Raw genomic sequence first — 15391 nt, forward strand, 5'->3', positions numbered from 1 at the left:
TGTGATATTTTCCTCCTCAAATGACATGAATGAAATGATTACCAATAATTGTTTCCCTCAACATTTGTTATTTGTTATTTGTTTTTTGTTTTTTGTTTTTTGTTTATCGCCGGCCCTTTATGGGTCTTCTTACTTGTTGTTGTTATCGATCGAGCCATCCTAATTCCTAAGTAGTCCTAAATTCCTAAGTAGCTAGAATCTAAAAAAAAAACCTTGACAGGCCGGATGGCCTTGTGGAACCCTTGTTCCCATCTTCCACTGATTGGCCTCCTGTGTTTTGTTCTTTTGCACCCAATTACAACCACCAATACGGCTTCCGTTGGCATACGCATTGGAGTAATTAGGCGAGGAAGGCCTTCCACCGACGCCCCTATATTTCGAGAAGCAGCGTCATATGTGAATTCTATAGAATGTGGGTCAAATGACATAGATAAAATTCACATTTCCATGACCCTTGATGCGAATTATTTGCGAGGAACAATGGCAGCAGTTATGTCGATTCTACAACATTCAACTTGCCCTGAGAACTTTGTTTTCCATTTTCTCTCTGCAAGGCACGAGCCAGAGATTTTTACAAGCATAGCCTCTACATTTCCATACCTGAGTTTTAAAATATATAGATTCGACTCTAGCCGAGTAAGAGGAAAAATATCAAAATCTATTAGACAAGCATTAGATCAACCACTAAATTATGCAAGGATTTATTTGGCTGACATTCTACCACGTGATGTGAATCGCGTAATTTATTTAGATTCTGATATCATTGTGGTAGATGATATATCAAAATTGTGGGGAGTTGATTTAGGTGAGAAAGTAGTCGCTGCACCGGAATACTGTCATGCAAATTTCACAACCTATTTCACAGATGCATTTTGGACAGATGCTATTTTGTCAAACACATTTCATGGGAGAAAGCCGTGTTATTTTAATACTGGGGTCATGGTATTAGATGTCAAAACATGGAAAAAACAAGGCTATACTCAAAAGGTAGAACAATGGATGGTGGTACAAAAACTAAATAGGATATATCATTTAGGATCATTGCCACCTTTCTTGCTTATATTTGCTGGAAATATCAAAGCTGTTGATCATAGATGGAACCAACATGGTCTTGGTGGTGACAATTTTGAAGGGAAATGTAGGAGTCTTCATCCAGGACCAATCAGCTTACTCCACTGGAGTGGTAAAGGTAAACCGTGGTTGAGGCTTGACTCCAGAAAGCCATGCCCCATTGATCATTTATGGGCACCATATGACCTCTACCGCTCATCAAGAACATGGTTAGAAGACAAATAATATCACTTTTTTTTTCTACATATCCATTGTAATTACACCATTTCAGTTGGGCACAAAACATTAAGCAACAAAGTAAATATCAAGAATTCCCATGTCATAACAAACAAATTAGGTAGAAAATATTAAATATAATATATGTATAAGGGTAAATGAGTATTTGGTGTGTGAACACCCCAAACAATATGTGAATGCATACCATAAATGGAAATGGTACCACTAATATGCAACTTCCATAACAAAAATGGTGCAACTGAAAATAAACAAAGGATTTATATCCCTTTGATTTTAGGAGATTTTTTTTAATAAACCTTTATATGAACCTTTTTGCGAGACATCAACTTATAATATTGAACTATATTTTCTTTTGCGAGATGAAATATGAAATATTTTAAAGATGTTTACTGGCTAATTTCTTAACCCGCGTGTTATGGAGGTTTACAAGCAGTGGCGGAGCTAGGATTTTCCGAATGGTGGGTTACCACCGTCCATTCGCCTCACACAAATTCAATTACAATTGCATTAAAAATAATAAAAAATGTTAGTTAATATTATAATTAAATTAAAAATCAAACATTTTCTAATTTAATTATACAAACATATGCTTATAGTACTATTTGACAATCAATTACAATACCTATTCTTATTGACAAATACGGAGTAAGAAATACTTCCTCTGTTCTTTTTCAAATGATATAAGTATTTAGGCACGTTTTCTAATGTACGATTTCAAACATTAATATCTTCAACTATGAATAAAAAAATTAAAAAAAGTTGATATTTAAAAAAATATTTATTGAGACGAATCTAATAAGATCTCACACAACTACGTTTTTTCCTAAGTATAAATCACAAAAGAAAGCCAGAAGAACTTGTTTGAATAGTGTCCAAAATCATTTGTGTCATGTAAATAAGAACGGAGAAAGCATATGAGTTTGAAACTTGAACGGGAAACAACAACTTTAAAGTTCCAACATAATAATGATAAAAAAAAAACTTAAAAGTCATAATAATAAATTTAAAAATAGAAATAATATAGTTGTACTACGGAGTCCAGAACTCCAATACCCCTTATAAAACAGAAAAGGTGAAACACTCCCCTCAAAGATAAAGAAATGTGAAACTCTAATCACTTTTAGTCAAGCATCAAATACAAAGTACGCAGTATAAAAATAAACTAGTGTGTGGCTCGGGCGAGCCCCGGTTGTTACATTGAATAACTAAAGTTTTAGATTTTTCTTGAGCTCAATATTTGACCAAAATACTTGTATTCTATGGAATGAAAAACACTCGTTAAGTTCGTCAACTACACAGACACGCTAAGTCATTTATCATGGCAAATAAGTTTTCAATCATATCATCTTACAATTTGTATAATTTGTTTTCTCGTGTAACTAAGTGCGTCAAATTAATAAATACTATATATATATAATATATAATATATATATATATATATATATATATATATATATATATATATATATATATATATATATATATATATATATATATATATATATATATATATATATATATATTATATATATATGCAGCTATGTAAGGCAATCCTATAGTTTATTCTTATGAGACTTATGACATTATGTTTCTTCATGGTTGTCATAATGCTTTAATTTTGTTTCTTTTCAAAATAGTCCATAAAAATTAAAAAGTCACATAAAAATTTATTTGTTTTAGACTTCATGTGAACATTTATTTATAAATTAATGTGAAGAGATAAACCACAATTGGTGGTTGGTTAAGATGGTAATGAGAATTATCTTCCACACTTGAGGTCTTAAAGACAAAAATCAGAAAAGGAAGATTCATGTGGGCCAATGTAGCTGTCATTATGCTAGTTACCGACTTACCGCTTACCGCCTCATCTTTCTTTCTTTTTCCCCAAACATAACAAATTTTTTCTCTCTCCATAAATTTCTTGGAGGAAGAAGGTACAAACATGGCAAAACATGAAATATTAACATACCCAGTTCCAGAACAATCGGAAAGTTCTCCGTAGCTACCCTTTCAAAGCTATTATGATTTTTTTTTTAAATAAAATTAAAACTTCAATTTTTAATTTTTTTTTAATGGTGTGTCATTTGGCCCACCATGACACAAGGTAGCTCCGCCACTGTTTACAAGAACAAAGTTGGTGGATACAATGTGTACACCGTATATTTTCTAGGATGATGCTAAGGGTACACATGGTGTGCAAGAGCATCTTGCACACCACCAATTACACAATGCCACATCATTTGTGAAAGATTCCCTTCTTTTAAAAATTTCAATTTAAAATTTGAAATCTATTTTTAAATTTTTAATTTGAATTTCAAATTTCTTACCTTTCCAACAATGTTTAATTAATTCCCAAAAAAAAGTTAGGAGAGAGAAAATATTTTTTTTGTTCCCTTACACGGTTCTCTCTCCTTCTGGTTGTTCTTCACTGTTCTTCTTGTTCTTCATTGTTCTTCTGATTATTTATTTATTTTTCATTTAAATACATTTATTTGTGCTTTATGGTTCTTCATTAATTTGGGCTGATGAACGATGGTTTTTAGCGGCGGGTGAATCGTGGCTTTTAGCGGCGACTTTAGGATTCATTAACAAAATTTCAGCCGCAGAATTTCATCGGGTTATTTTTCGATGCCCAAAAAAAATTTTCTCTCTTCGACGATCGCCACCTTCATTTTCCTCCTCCACAGACAATCGGAAATTGTGGTGGTGCTATTTTTTAGGCGGATTCATGATGGTTACTTGCAATTGATAAATCCCAAATTAACGAATTTGCAATTGGAATTGGAACGTCCCAAATTTATGAATTTGCAACAAATCCCAGATTTAATAAAATCGGATTTAATAAATTAACAATTTATACTGCAACATAAAATCTATAATTGCAATTGAAGTTCAGATTAATCTTGGAAACGCAGAATCAGATTTCCTTTGTTCATGCTCAATAAAATATATAATGTATTTAGAGGATCATTTTATTGCCATCTAACACAGTAGGGTGTAATTGAAATCTTATCATAAAATCTATAATCATTCTTGTTGTATACTGTATTGTAAATATTCATGTGCTGATACCCCTTGCCAAGATGGTCACCAAGACGCACCTTGATTATGTACCATGCACCCTTGTTCGAATCCTTGTAACTGCATAACACAACATTTTTTTAATCTGAATAGATAATTATACGGGATCATTTTATCTTAGAAAAAATCAAAGAGTAAAGTTTTTAAAATTATTTTCTAGAGTAATTAGGCGAGGAAGGCCTTCCACCGACGCCCCTATATTTCGAGAAGCAGCGTCATATGTGAATTCTATAGAATGTGGGTCAAATGACATAGATAAAATTCACATTTCCATGACCCTTGATGCGAATTATTTGCGAGGAACAATGGCAGCAGTTATGTCGATTCTACAACATTCAACTTGCCCTGAGAACTTTGTTTTCCATTTTCTCTCTGCAAGGCACGAGCCAGAGATTTTTACAAGCATAGCCTCTACATTTCCATACCTGAGTTTTAAAATATATAGATTCGACTCTAGCCGAGTAAGAGGAAAAATATCAAAATCTATTAGACAAGCATTAGATCAACCACTAAATTATGCAAGGATTTATTTGGCTGACATTCTACCACGTGATGTGAATCGCGTAATTTATTTAGATTCTGATATCATTGTGGTAGATGATATATCAAAATTGTGGGGAGTTGATTTAGGTGAGAAAGTAGTCGCTGCACCGGAATACTGTCATGCAAATTTCACAACCTATTTCACAGATGCATTTTGGACAGATGCTATTTTGTCAAACACATTTCATGGGAGAAAGCCGTGTTATTTTAATACTGGGGTCATGGTATTAGATGTCAAAACATGGAAAAAACAAGGCTATACTCAAAAGGTAGAACAATGGATGGTGGTACAAAAACTAAAGAGGATATATCATTTAGGATCATTGCCACCTTTCTTGCTTATATTTGCTGGAAATATCAAAGCTGTTGATCATAGATGGAACCAACATGGTCTTGGTGGTGACAATTTTGAAGGGAAATGTAGGAGTCTTCATCCAGGACCAATCAGCTTACTCCACTGGAGTGGTAAAGGTAAACCGTGGTTGAGGCTTGACTCCAGAAAGCCATGCCCCATTGATCATTTATGGGCACCATATGACCTCTACCGCTCATCAAGAACATGGTTAGAAGACAAATAATATCACTTTTTTTTTCTACATATCGATTCGATTGTAATTACACCATTTCAGTTGGGCACAAAACATTAAGCAACAAAGTAAATATCAAGAATTCCCATGTCATAACAAACAAATTAGGTAGAAAATATTAGGTATTAATGGTAAATATAATATATGTATAAGGGTAAATGAGTATTTGGTGTGTGAACACCCCAAACAATATGTGAATGCATACCATAAATGGAAATGGTACCACTAATATGCAACTTCCATAACAAAAATGGTGCAACTGAAAATAAACAAAGGATTTATATCCCTTTGATTTTAGGAGATTTTTTTTAATAAACCTTTATATGAACCTTTTTGCGAGACATCAACTTATAATATTGAACTATATTTTCTTTTGCGAGATGAAATATGAAATATTTTAAAGATGTTTACTGGCTAATTTCTTAACCCGCGTGTTATGGAGGTTTACAAGCAGTGGCGGAGCTAGGATTTTCCGAATGGTGGGTTACCACCGTCCATTCGCCTCACACAAATTCAATTACAATTGCATTAAAAATAATAAAAAATGTTAGTTAATATTATAATTAAATTAAAAATCAAACATTTTCTAATTTAATTATACAAACATATGCTTATAGTACTATTTGACAATCAATTACAATACCTATTCTTATTGACAAATACGGAGTAAGAAATACTTCCTCTGTTCTTTTTCAAATGATATAAGTATTTAGGCACGTTTTCTAATGTACGATTTCAAACATTAATATCTTCAACTATGAATAAAAAAATTAAAAAAAGTTGATATTTAAAAAAATATTTATTGAGACGAATCTAATAAGATCTCACACAACTACGTTTTTTCCTAAGTATAAATCACAAAAGAAAGCCAGAAGAACTTGTTTGAATAGTGTCCAAAATCATTTGTGTCATGTAAATAAGAACGGAGAAAGTATATGAGTTTGAAACTTGAACGGGAAACAACAACTTTAAAGTTCCAACATAATAATGATAAAAAAAAACTTAAAAGTCATAATAATAAATTTAAAAATCGGATTTTTCATGAAATGCCCCTGAGGTTTGTGTTAATGCACCAAATACCCTTAAACTTTCCAAAATGCACCAAATACCCCCGAGATTTAGTATAAATACACAAAATGCCCACAAGGCTAACGGACGTTAAGTCCCCGTTAGCGTATGTTTACATTTTTGCCCTTAATAAACTGTTTTCTTTATTTATCCTAACATTAACCCTTAATTATATTAATTAACCCTTAATTACATTAATTAACCTTTAATTATATTAATTAACCTTAATTACATTAACTAATCCTTAATTAAATTAATTAATCTTTAATTAAATTAATTAACTATTGTCTGAAAAAATCAATTACCCCAAAAAAATTTGGATTCTCCATTCCAACCTTGTTGTTGCCTTTGTTCTGTCTCCTCAAGTCAAACCCCTAATTCCTCTCTCTCCATTATCAACACCAACCATAGCTCCATCCTTGCAACCACCTCCATCCTCACAGAATCAACGAATTAGAGGAGAGAGAATGCAGCCATGCCGCCACCACCAAACCCCACCACTGCCATGCCACCACCATCAAACCCCACTCCCCCTTCCTCACCGGCGGCGTTTCCCTCCCCTCCCCCACCTTACCCACTGCTGTCGCCACCACCAAACCCGCGTTTCCCTCCCCCTCACTTCCCCCACCTTCCTCATTCCCCACTGCCGCCGCCACCAAACTCCACTTCGCCTTCCTCGCCGGCGTCGTTTCCCTTCCCCTCACTTCCCCCTACGTTACGGTCAAGGCAACTAGCAACAATGGTTGATTAAAATCCCCCATTACTGATTTGGGGATCAATTTTTTGGGATCTGGATTTTGAGAGAGGAAAATCGATGTATGTGTTTGTCTGGCGGTGGCGGTGTGGGGTGGTGGTGGTGAGGAAGAGAAGGGGTTAGCATGGCGGTGTGTGGTGGTGGTGAGGAAGAGAAAAGCTGTCATGGTGCTTCCAACCCAGAAAAATTGGCTGCCATTTTTAACAGGGAAGAAGGAAGGGGGGAGAGAGAAAAACAAATGAAAAAAGAAGAAATTAAAAGGAAAAGAGAAAAATTAAATTAAATTAAAGTTAAAGTTAACGGATAAGTTAACGGAGTTAACGGAAAATAGTCATTTTGGGCATTTTGTATATTTATATTAAACCTTAGGGGTATTTGGTGCATTTTGGAAAGTTTAGGGGTATTTGGTGCATTAACACAAAACTCATGGGCATTTCATGAAAAATCCGTTTAAAAATAGAAATAATATAGTTGTACTACGGAGTCCAGAACTCCAATACCCCTTATAAAACAGAAAAGGTGAAACACTCCCCTCAAAGATAAAGAAATGTGAAACTCTAATCACTTTTAGTCAAGCATCAAATACAAAGTACGCAGTATAAAAATAAATAGGGAAAAAACTAGAAAAATAAAATATAAAATAAAAATAAAATGATTAAAGACAAAAATCAGAAAAGGAAGATTCATGTGGGCCAATGTAGCTGTCATTATGCTAGTTACCGACTTACCGCTTACCGCCTCATCTTTCTTTCTTTTTCCCCAAACATAACAAATTTTTTCTCTCTCCATAAATTTCTTGGAGGAAGAAGGTACAAACATGGCAAAACATGAAATCTTAACATACCCAGTTCCAGAACAATCGGAAAGTTATCCGTAGCTACCCTTTCAAAGCTATTATGATTATTTTTTTTAAATAAAATTAAAACTTCAATTTTTTAATTTTTTTTTAATGGTGTGTCATTTGGCCCACCATGACACAAGGTAGCTCCGCCACTGTTAATTACAAGAACAAAGTTGGTGGATACAATGTGTACACCGTATATTTTCTATGTATAAAATATAATAGACGGAAATAAAAGGGTATCATACAAAAATTAATCATACGAATTGAAATACCTTATTTTCTGAATAATACGACTAAAATAATGAAGTAATTCTAATATTGGAAGCACTAAAGGTATGAGGTTTTAGATGTTGGTTTTTAATGCTTTCCCTTCCATTGCCATTACTCCATTAGTTCTTTAGAAAATAAAATTCACAAAAGGATTACAGCTGCTCCCATACGAGCAAGGTGAAAGACATCCAATTGCAAATTTTTGTTGAGGGTAGTATTAACTTTGAGATAAATGTTATCATATCCAATAAATGTATTCACCCTAAGCTATTATGATGCGGAAAATAAACCATAAAATAACTAAGTTTTAGATGAAATATTAACCTATACCCGTACATCTTACGGGCTTATCTAGTATATAATTAAGCTTGAGTTTTTCTTGATTCAATGGAAATTTGGTTCTTCTTGTACGTTAAGACAAGGTTCGGCTCTCCTTGTGTCGTGAGATAGAGTTTGGTTCTCTTTATATCATGAGACAGATTTAGTTTTCTTTGTACCGTGAGACAGGGGTTGGTTTTGTTCTACTTGTACCGTGAGACAGGTCTGCTTCTCCTTGTACCATGAAATGACAAGACAAACATATTGGTCTATTTGTACCTATAAACGACGTAACAAGCATATTGATTCTTCTTATCCTTAAAACGGTAGGGAATGCAAGCATATTGGTCCCCTTGTACGTATCTTGAAACGACAAGACAAACATACTAGTTGTCCTTGCACCTTGAAATGACAGGACAATCATATTGGTTTTCCTTGTATTTTGAAACGACATGACAAACATATTGATTTTTCTTGTACCTTGAAATAACATGACAAACATATTTGTTTTCCTTGTATTTTGAGACGATAGGGCAAACATATGACGTATCTTTTTTATTTCTCGAATCGCGAAGTCCATATTAATGTCGTTGTGATTGCGGGAGGGTATTGAGGATATATTAGATGTATATGAAAATAAGTTCTATTTGGTGTCGGTGATAATGCAAAGTGGTTAATATTTGGAGTATAATTGTACAAAGCTAGTAGTGTAAACCGAAGTACATTGTGGCAAATAGCGATTTGCCGCGGCCAAGTCGCGGAGCATACTGATGTTATTTGTATTTTGCTTCAACTACCAATAGTGACGTGGAAGTTTGGGATTCTTTGGATGTTTACAAAATTGGGGGGGCCCACTAAAATTCTTCCTCTTTCTAATTAACTGGTGTACTCCTATTTCTACACGTAATACATATCAAAGACGAATTGAAGTTCCTTTTCTTAGAGCACTCCCATCAATGGGGAAAAAATTTGCTCACGGGCAAAAAAAACGTGAGGGAAAAAAAAACACGGCCTATAACAATGGGTTAATTAGAAAGTGCTCGCGAGGAAATGAAAAAATGCTCGCACGACGTTCCATTTTTGTTGTTTGCTCACCGAAATTATTGGGCCCCACTTGCTGTAATTTGCAGGCAAAAAGTAACCCACTTGCATGCAAATTGGTACAAGTATCCGTTAAGCATGCAAATTACTCCAAAAAAAAGGGAAAGATTCCCTTTGTGCTGACCATGTGCATTCAACGGTCCAATTGCCGTGTGACATTTGTCATAGTCAGAATTTAAACCAATCAAAAAATTGTTTGAAATTTGCAACGGCTATAATCTTGTAAGGGCTAATTTTGCTGTAAAAAATTAATAAATAAAAATAATAATTATACCAACGGTCATAAAATTTCAAGATCTATAAATAGAGATCAATTTTGCTATATTTTGACACACTTTCAAACATCAATTTTCTCTCTCTAAAATATTTTATTACTAAGTATTATTATAATTTGTGTTATTTTAATCATCAAAATCATTTTTATTACTAAGTATTACTATAATTTGTGTTATTTTTTGAAAATTACTGAACATTTCCAGTAGCATATATTTTCGAAAATCTTATTTCCGGTTGTTATTTATTAATTTTATTATTATTATTATTATTATTATTATTATTATTATTATTATTATTATTATTATTATTATTATTATTATTATTGTCATTATTATTATTATTACTAGTAGGTATATTTACTGTTAAAATTATTATTGTTACTTATTAGTGTGCTTGCGTATTTTTTAAAAATTAAATGGACCCTAATTACTATTCTCAAAATTTAGAAAACAATTTTGACGATTTTGATCTTAACTCTGACAACAATCAGCATCCCGGCTATGATTCTTCTTCATAGGGTAATTCTTCGTCTCAAAATTTTCAACAATCTTTTTATGCTAACACTATTGTTGACCATGAAGCTATAGAGGAACGTGTTATGGAGACACAGGAACCGATCATGACACGTCCATTGCCCGTCAAATTAACCAAATTAACCAACTAAGGTTGCATCTCAGTCTCGAAGTTGGTCGATTCAGGAGGATGAAGCTCTGGTTGATTCCTACATTAAAGTTTGCTCCGATCAGATTATAGGCACCAACATAAGAAAAGCTAATATTTGGAGGCAAGCTGATGTGCGCTATAGCCAAATTCAAGTAGGTAGACCGTACGAACTTGCTGTAAGAAATGCAAAATGTTTAGAGAGTCGTTGGGGAAGGATGTCTCCAGACATCATGTTGTGGGCTGCTAGTTTTGAAAAGGCTGGTAGGTTATTTGCAAGTGGGAATAATGATGCGGACCAAGTTGCTACCGCTCACCAGTTATTCCGCATAGAAAACAAAAAGAACTTCACATTGATGCATGCTTGGAAGATGCTTACTAATGAAAACCCAAAGTGGAGGGTGATGATGAGGTGGGGTATGTCAAAGACAAAGAGAGAAACATACGATGCCAGTCTACCAATTTCTACTGAAGAGAGTGATGGAAGTGGCATGAGAATTAGAGTTGATGATGATGGTGACACCGTCTTTCCAAGTGGTGGGAGCTTCGTATCTGGAGGTATATCTCGACCAGATGGTGTAAAGAAAGCTAAGGCCAGAAGAAAAGGAAAAGGGACAGAATCATCAGAGGCAGTTTCGTCTTTTGGAAGTCGTTTGCAAGCTAACACTGAAGTGAGGAATAATGAGCACGAACTAAATTTAAAGAGATTCGAGCAAGCAGAAGAAAAGACTATAATGAGGAGGCGACAGCTTGAGATAGAGGAACAGAGAATCCAATTGGATAAGCAAAAAACAAAACATGATTTCTTGCGAACATTGGTGTCTAAGGCTTGTCTAACTCCTGATGAGGAAAAAGTTAAGGCAAGATTGATGTTGGAGTTTTATGGTGGTGATAATTAGCAAAGTGTTTAATGTTTAGTTTATTTCATGTGTTTAAATTTTATGTCACAATCTAGTTTTAATAATTTTTTAATAAGCTTGTATTAATTCGTGTTGTGCCTTTAAACTTGTATTAGTTCGTGTTATGTCTTTAACTTTGTATTTTTTGTGTTATGTAATATATTATATTATTTTTGATTGCCAAGTAGTATTTTACACATTGTTGTTATTATATTATAAGAAAGTACAATATAATCTTATCAAGAAATCCATAAAACCTTATCAACCAAATAGAAAATCTAAGAAAATCTAAGAACATCCAATAACATCTTATCAAGAAAATCTTATCAAGAAAATCTAAGAACATCCAATAACATCTTACCGAAAATCTAAGAAAATCCAAAAAATTTTTATCGAAAATCTAAGAAAATCCAAAAAAATCTTATCACGTATTCCATAAAATCCTATCAACCAATCGAGAATCTTGAAAAATCTTAGAAAATATAAGAAAATCCAATAAAATCAAGTAAAATCTTATCACGTAATCCATATATTCTTATCCACATTACTCTTTAAATACACACACATTATCAAACTCATTTCTCACACTCACTTCTCATTATCACACTCTACTATATCTCAAAAAAAATGTTATTTGGTACAGTTCAAGCTCAGAATCTGCTGATGAAAATCCATACGGAGAAGTTGATCGAATGGTTGACGATTTTGTCACTCATCACTTACCAAACACATTCTTTCCACGAGGTCCTAGACTTCGAAATGAGAATGATACCATTCCGATTCCAGCAGATAGAAACCGCGAAGAAGGGCATAACCGCTTGTTTAATGATTACTTTGCGGAAAATCCAGTATATTCTGACAAGCAGTTTCTTCGAAGGTTTCGAATGAGAAGACCTTTGTTTTGCCGTATCATGAACAAAGTGGTTGAAAATGATGTTTCTTGCAACAGAGAAGAAATGCTGCCGAAAAATTAGGGTTATCAGGATTGTAAAAATGCACTGCAGCTATCAGGATGTTAGCGTATGGTTTGGGTTCCGGATGAAATTGATGAATATCTGCAAATGGGTGAAACAACTTCAAAAAAATCATTATTACATTTCACTCAAGGGGTAATCAAGCATTTTGAAGAGGATTACCTAAGAAGTCCTACTGATGAAGACTTAAGGAGGATCCTTTATCAAAATGAAATGCGCGGATTTCCAGGCATGATCGGTAGTATTGATTGTGTGCACTGGGAATGGAAGAACTGTCCTACTGCATGGAGAGGTCAATACCAAGGACACAGCGGGAAAGCGTCCCTAATTCTTGAAGCTGTTGCAGATCAAGATCTATGGATTTGGCATTCATTTTTTGGTATTCCTTGTTCATCTAATGACCTTAATGTTCTGCACCGTTCTCCTATTTTTGATGATGTTTTGACAGGTAAGACACCTCCTATAACTTTTCAGGTGAACGGACATGAATACAACATGGGGTACTACCTCACAGATGGTATTTATCCAAATTGGGCTACGTTCATTCAAGGATTTTCTCGTCCCCAACTTGAAATGGAAAGGTTGTTTGCTAACAGACAAGCGCATGTTCGTAAGGACGTTGAACGTGCGTTCGGAGTTTTGCAAGCAAGATTCTCCATTGTACGACAACCATCTCTGGCTTACGATGAAGATATATTAGACGATATAATTATGAAGGCTTGTATCATCTTACACAACATGATAGTTGAGGATGAACGAGATATGTATGTTCGAGCTGATGTGTTACGAAGGTACTATGAAGAAGACCTTTCAAGCTTAACCGCAACAGTGAATAATGGTGAACCCTTTGAGTTCCAGACTGGACAACCCTTCTCCATTAACGCATTATTGGGGAGAATAACAACTTTGTGTAGCAGTCAAATTCATCACTCTTTGAAAGAGGATTTAATTGAGCATAACTGGCAAAAATATGGAGGCAATAATCATTAAACTCATGCCTCAAAGAAGAGTTATTTTTAGTGGTTGCGTTTGATTTATCGTAATTTATTTAATCATATTTTGGCTTTATGATGTTTTTTTGACATAGTGTTTTTAGTTGTTGTAATGTTTTAGTTATCCGAAACTTGTCTTGCTTTAGTCCATCTATTATGTATTTTATTCAATTATGTCCCTTTATTTTATTTAAATTTATGAAATATTTTCAATAAAATGTTTAATATTAAAAATAGATATAAAAATAACGTAAATACAATAATTAACGTAAATTAAATAATTTATCTTAACTAATTGTTAAAATACATTTAAGTTATTAATATAATTGAATAAATACAAAATGGATGGAGTATGTGGGAAATAGAAAGTATGGTGGGGTTTAGTGAATAGTAAAAGTAAAAGTGGTGAGGAGTTTTTTTTTTGCTCATTGGTGGGATGAGTTTGTTGTAACAAAATTTGTATGTGAGGAAAGTGATGTGGAGGAGTAAGAAAGTGGTAGAGAGATAGTGGTGAAGAGTTTTTTTTCCCCATTGATGGGAGTGGTCTTATATAGATATGTATACGAGATTACCCCAAAAACACAATACACAATACACACAAACAAAACACAAACCCTAAACCCTATTAGAGATATGAGCAGTTCTTGAGCAGTTCCACCTTTCAAGTTCGGGTGCACGAATTTGAAGGAGAGTTGTGTTAACCTTGAGGGCATTCGTCACTTGAGAGCCTGTACCGGTAGTGGCGAAATTTTCTTCTAAGTCAGTGGCCTCCATACCACGACCTAACTATTTCCTATGAGATCGATAATCGGTAATATCTTGTATGACAATTATTCATAAATTTTTGGTTTCGACAGTTACTTTTCCTACAATTTAGAAGCAATTTTTTTTAAAATGTTGTTATCATGGGCATTGATCGGAGCTGTTTCAACTACCAGTCGATAGAAATCTTAATCTCATAATTCTATATAGGCTTTTTGATGCTCAAGATTTTTGATAAATAATAATACCGATTGTTCTTTCTTGGATCCGAGACTAGTGCCACTGGTTAGTGATTGTTCTTGTAAGCAATACTACGTATGAGTTCGAGCAAGAACTATTCAACTAATCCGGCGAGTCGAGATTGCATCTTTCTCAAGTCGTAGGAAATTTGATCTGATGAAATATTCAGGTTTTCCTAAAACATTGATGCAAGTACACTATAAGTGGGTTTGGTATTAACCAATTGGAAGCACGCATACCAAGATGGGATTTTTCCTTTGGATAATTTATTGTGACATTGCTTTTATGGTTCTACTATACTCCATCATGGCAACATTATGATGATTGCTATCAAATTGGTATAATAGATCTATCTTTGTTCTTTCTGCTGCGTCATCTAGTCTTTTGATCTCTCGTCGCGGCATGCGGGTGTTGTTAATGTGTGTTTATGTTTGATGTGCTGCTTACTTGTGGTAGTGTTGTGGGGCTGCGTGTGAGAGTCCATAACCAGTAGACTGCGGCTTTGCGGGTTCTGGGGAAGGAAACTGATTTAGAGATTTAATTTGTTCAGTAGAGTCCGGACATGAACGTGGCTTTGGATTTTCATTCAGTATAGTAGTTGTTGTTTACAACATAATCCGAAGTATATGACTCGCCTGCTCTTCATAGTCGGTACCCAAAATTAATTAAGAGAATTGAACTTGCTGATTTGAGTCACAGGAAGTTACTTGTCTA

At 34.1% G+C, this 15391-nt stretch overlaps 3 protein-coding genes across 3 annotated transcripts; all 3 read left to right on the forward strand.

The window, feature by feature from the left end:
* Positions 1-6: 6 nt before the first annotated feature.
* Positions 7-1636, forward strand: LOC110788814 (probable galacturonosyltransferase-like 4). Its single transcript, XM_021993450.2, has one exon. It carries the CDS (start codon positions 226-228, stop codon positions 1294-1296), a length of 1071 nt encoding a protein of 356 aa, XP_021849142.2. The 5' UTR covers positions 7-225; the 3' UTR covers positions 1297-1636.
* Positions 1637-3402: 1766 nt separating this feature from the next.
* On the forward strand, positions 3403-5601 carry LOC110780861 (probable galacturonosyltransferase-like 4). The gene is made up of 2 exons (XM_056838975.1): positions 3403-3458; positions 4550-5601. The coding sequence occupies exons 1-2, from the start codon at positions 3403-3405 to the stop codon at positions 5508-5510; spliced, it is 1017 nt and encodes a 338-aa protein (XP_056694953.1). The 3' UTR covers positions 5511-5601.
* A 7130-nt stretch (positions 5602-12731) lies between these two features.
* LOC130469597 (uncharacterized) lies at positions 12732-13673 on the forward strand. Its single transcript, XM_056838976.1, has one exon. The coding sequence runs from the start codon at positions 12732-12734 to the stop codon at positions 13671-13673; it is 942 nt and encodes a 313-aa protein (XP_056694954.1).
* The last annotated feature ends 1718 nt before the right edge of the window (positions 13674-15391 follow it).

This window comes from Spinacia oleracea, chromosome 3 (assembly GCF_020520425.1).
Source record: "Spinacia oleracea cultivar Varoflay chromosome 3, BTI_SOV_V1, whole genome shotgun sequence".
NCBI lineage: Eukaryota > Viridiplantae > Streptophyta > Magnoliopsida > Caryophyllales > Amaranthaceae > Spinacia > Spinacia oleracea.

What these genes read in the sequence shown, in the direction of transcription:
- LOC110780861 (XM_056838975.1), top strand. Translation starts at nt 3,403, where the DNA reads ATGACACAAGGTAGCTCCGCCACTGTTTACAAGAACAAAGTTGGTGGA. An exon ending in AAAGTTGGTGGATACAATGT is followed by an intron (nt 3,459 to 4,549) that starts GTACACCGTATA and finishes ATTATTTTCTAG; the next exon opens with AGTAATTAGGCGAGGAAGGC.
- LOC130469597 (XM_056838976.1), top strand. Translation starts at nt 12,732, where the DNA reads ATGGTTTGGGTTCCGGATGAAATTGATGAATATCTGCAAATGGGTGAA.
- LOC110788814 (XM_021993450.2), top strand. Translation starts at nt 226, where the DNA reads ATGGCCTTGTGGAACCCTTGTTCCCATCTTCCACTGATTGGCCTCCTG.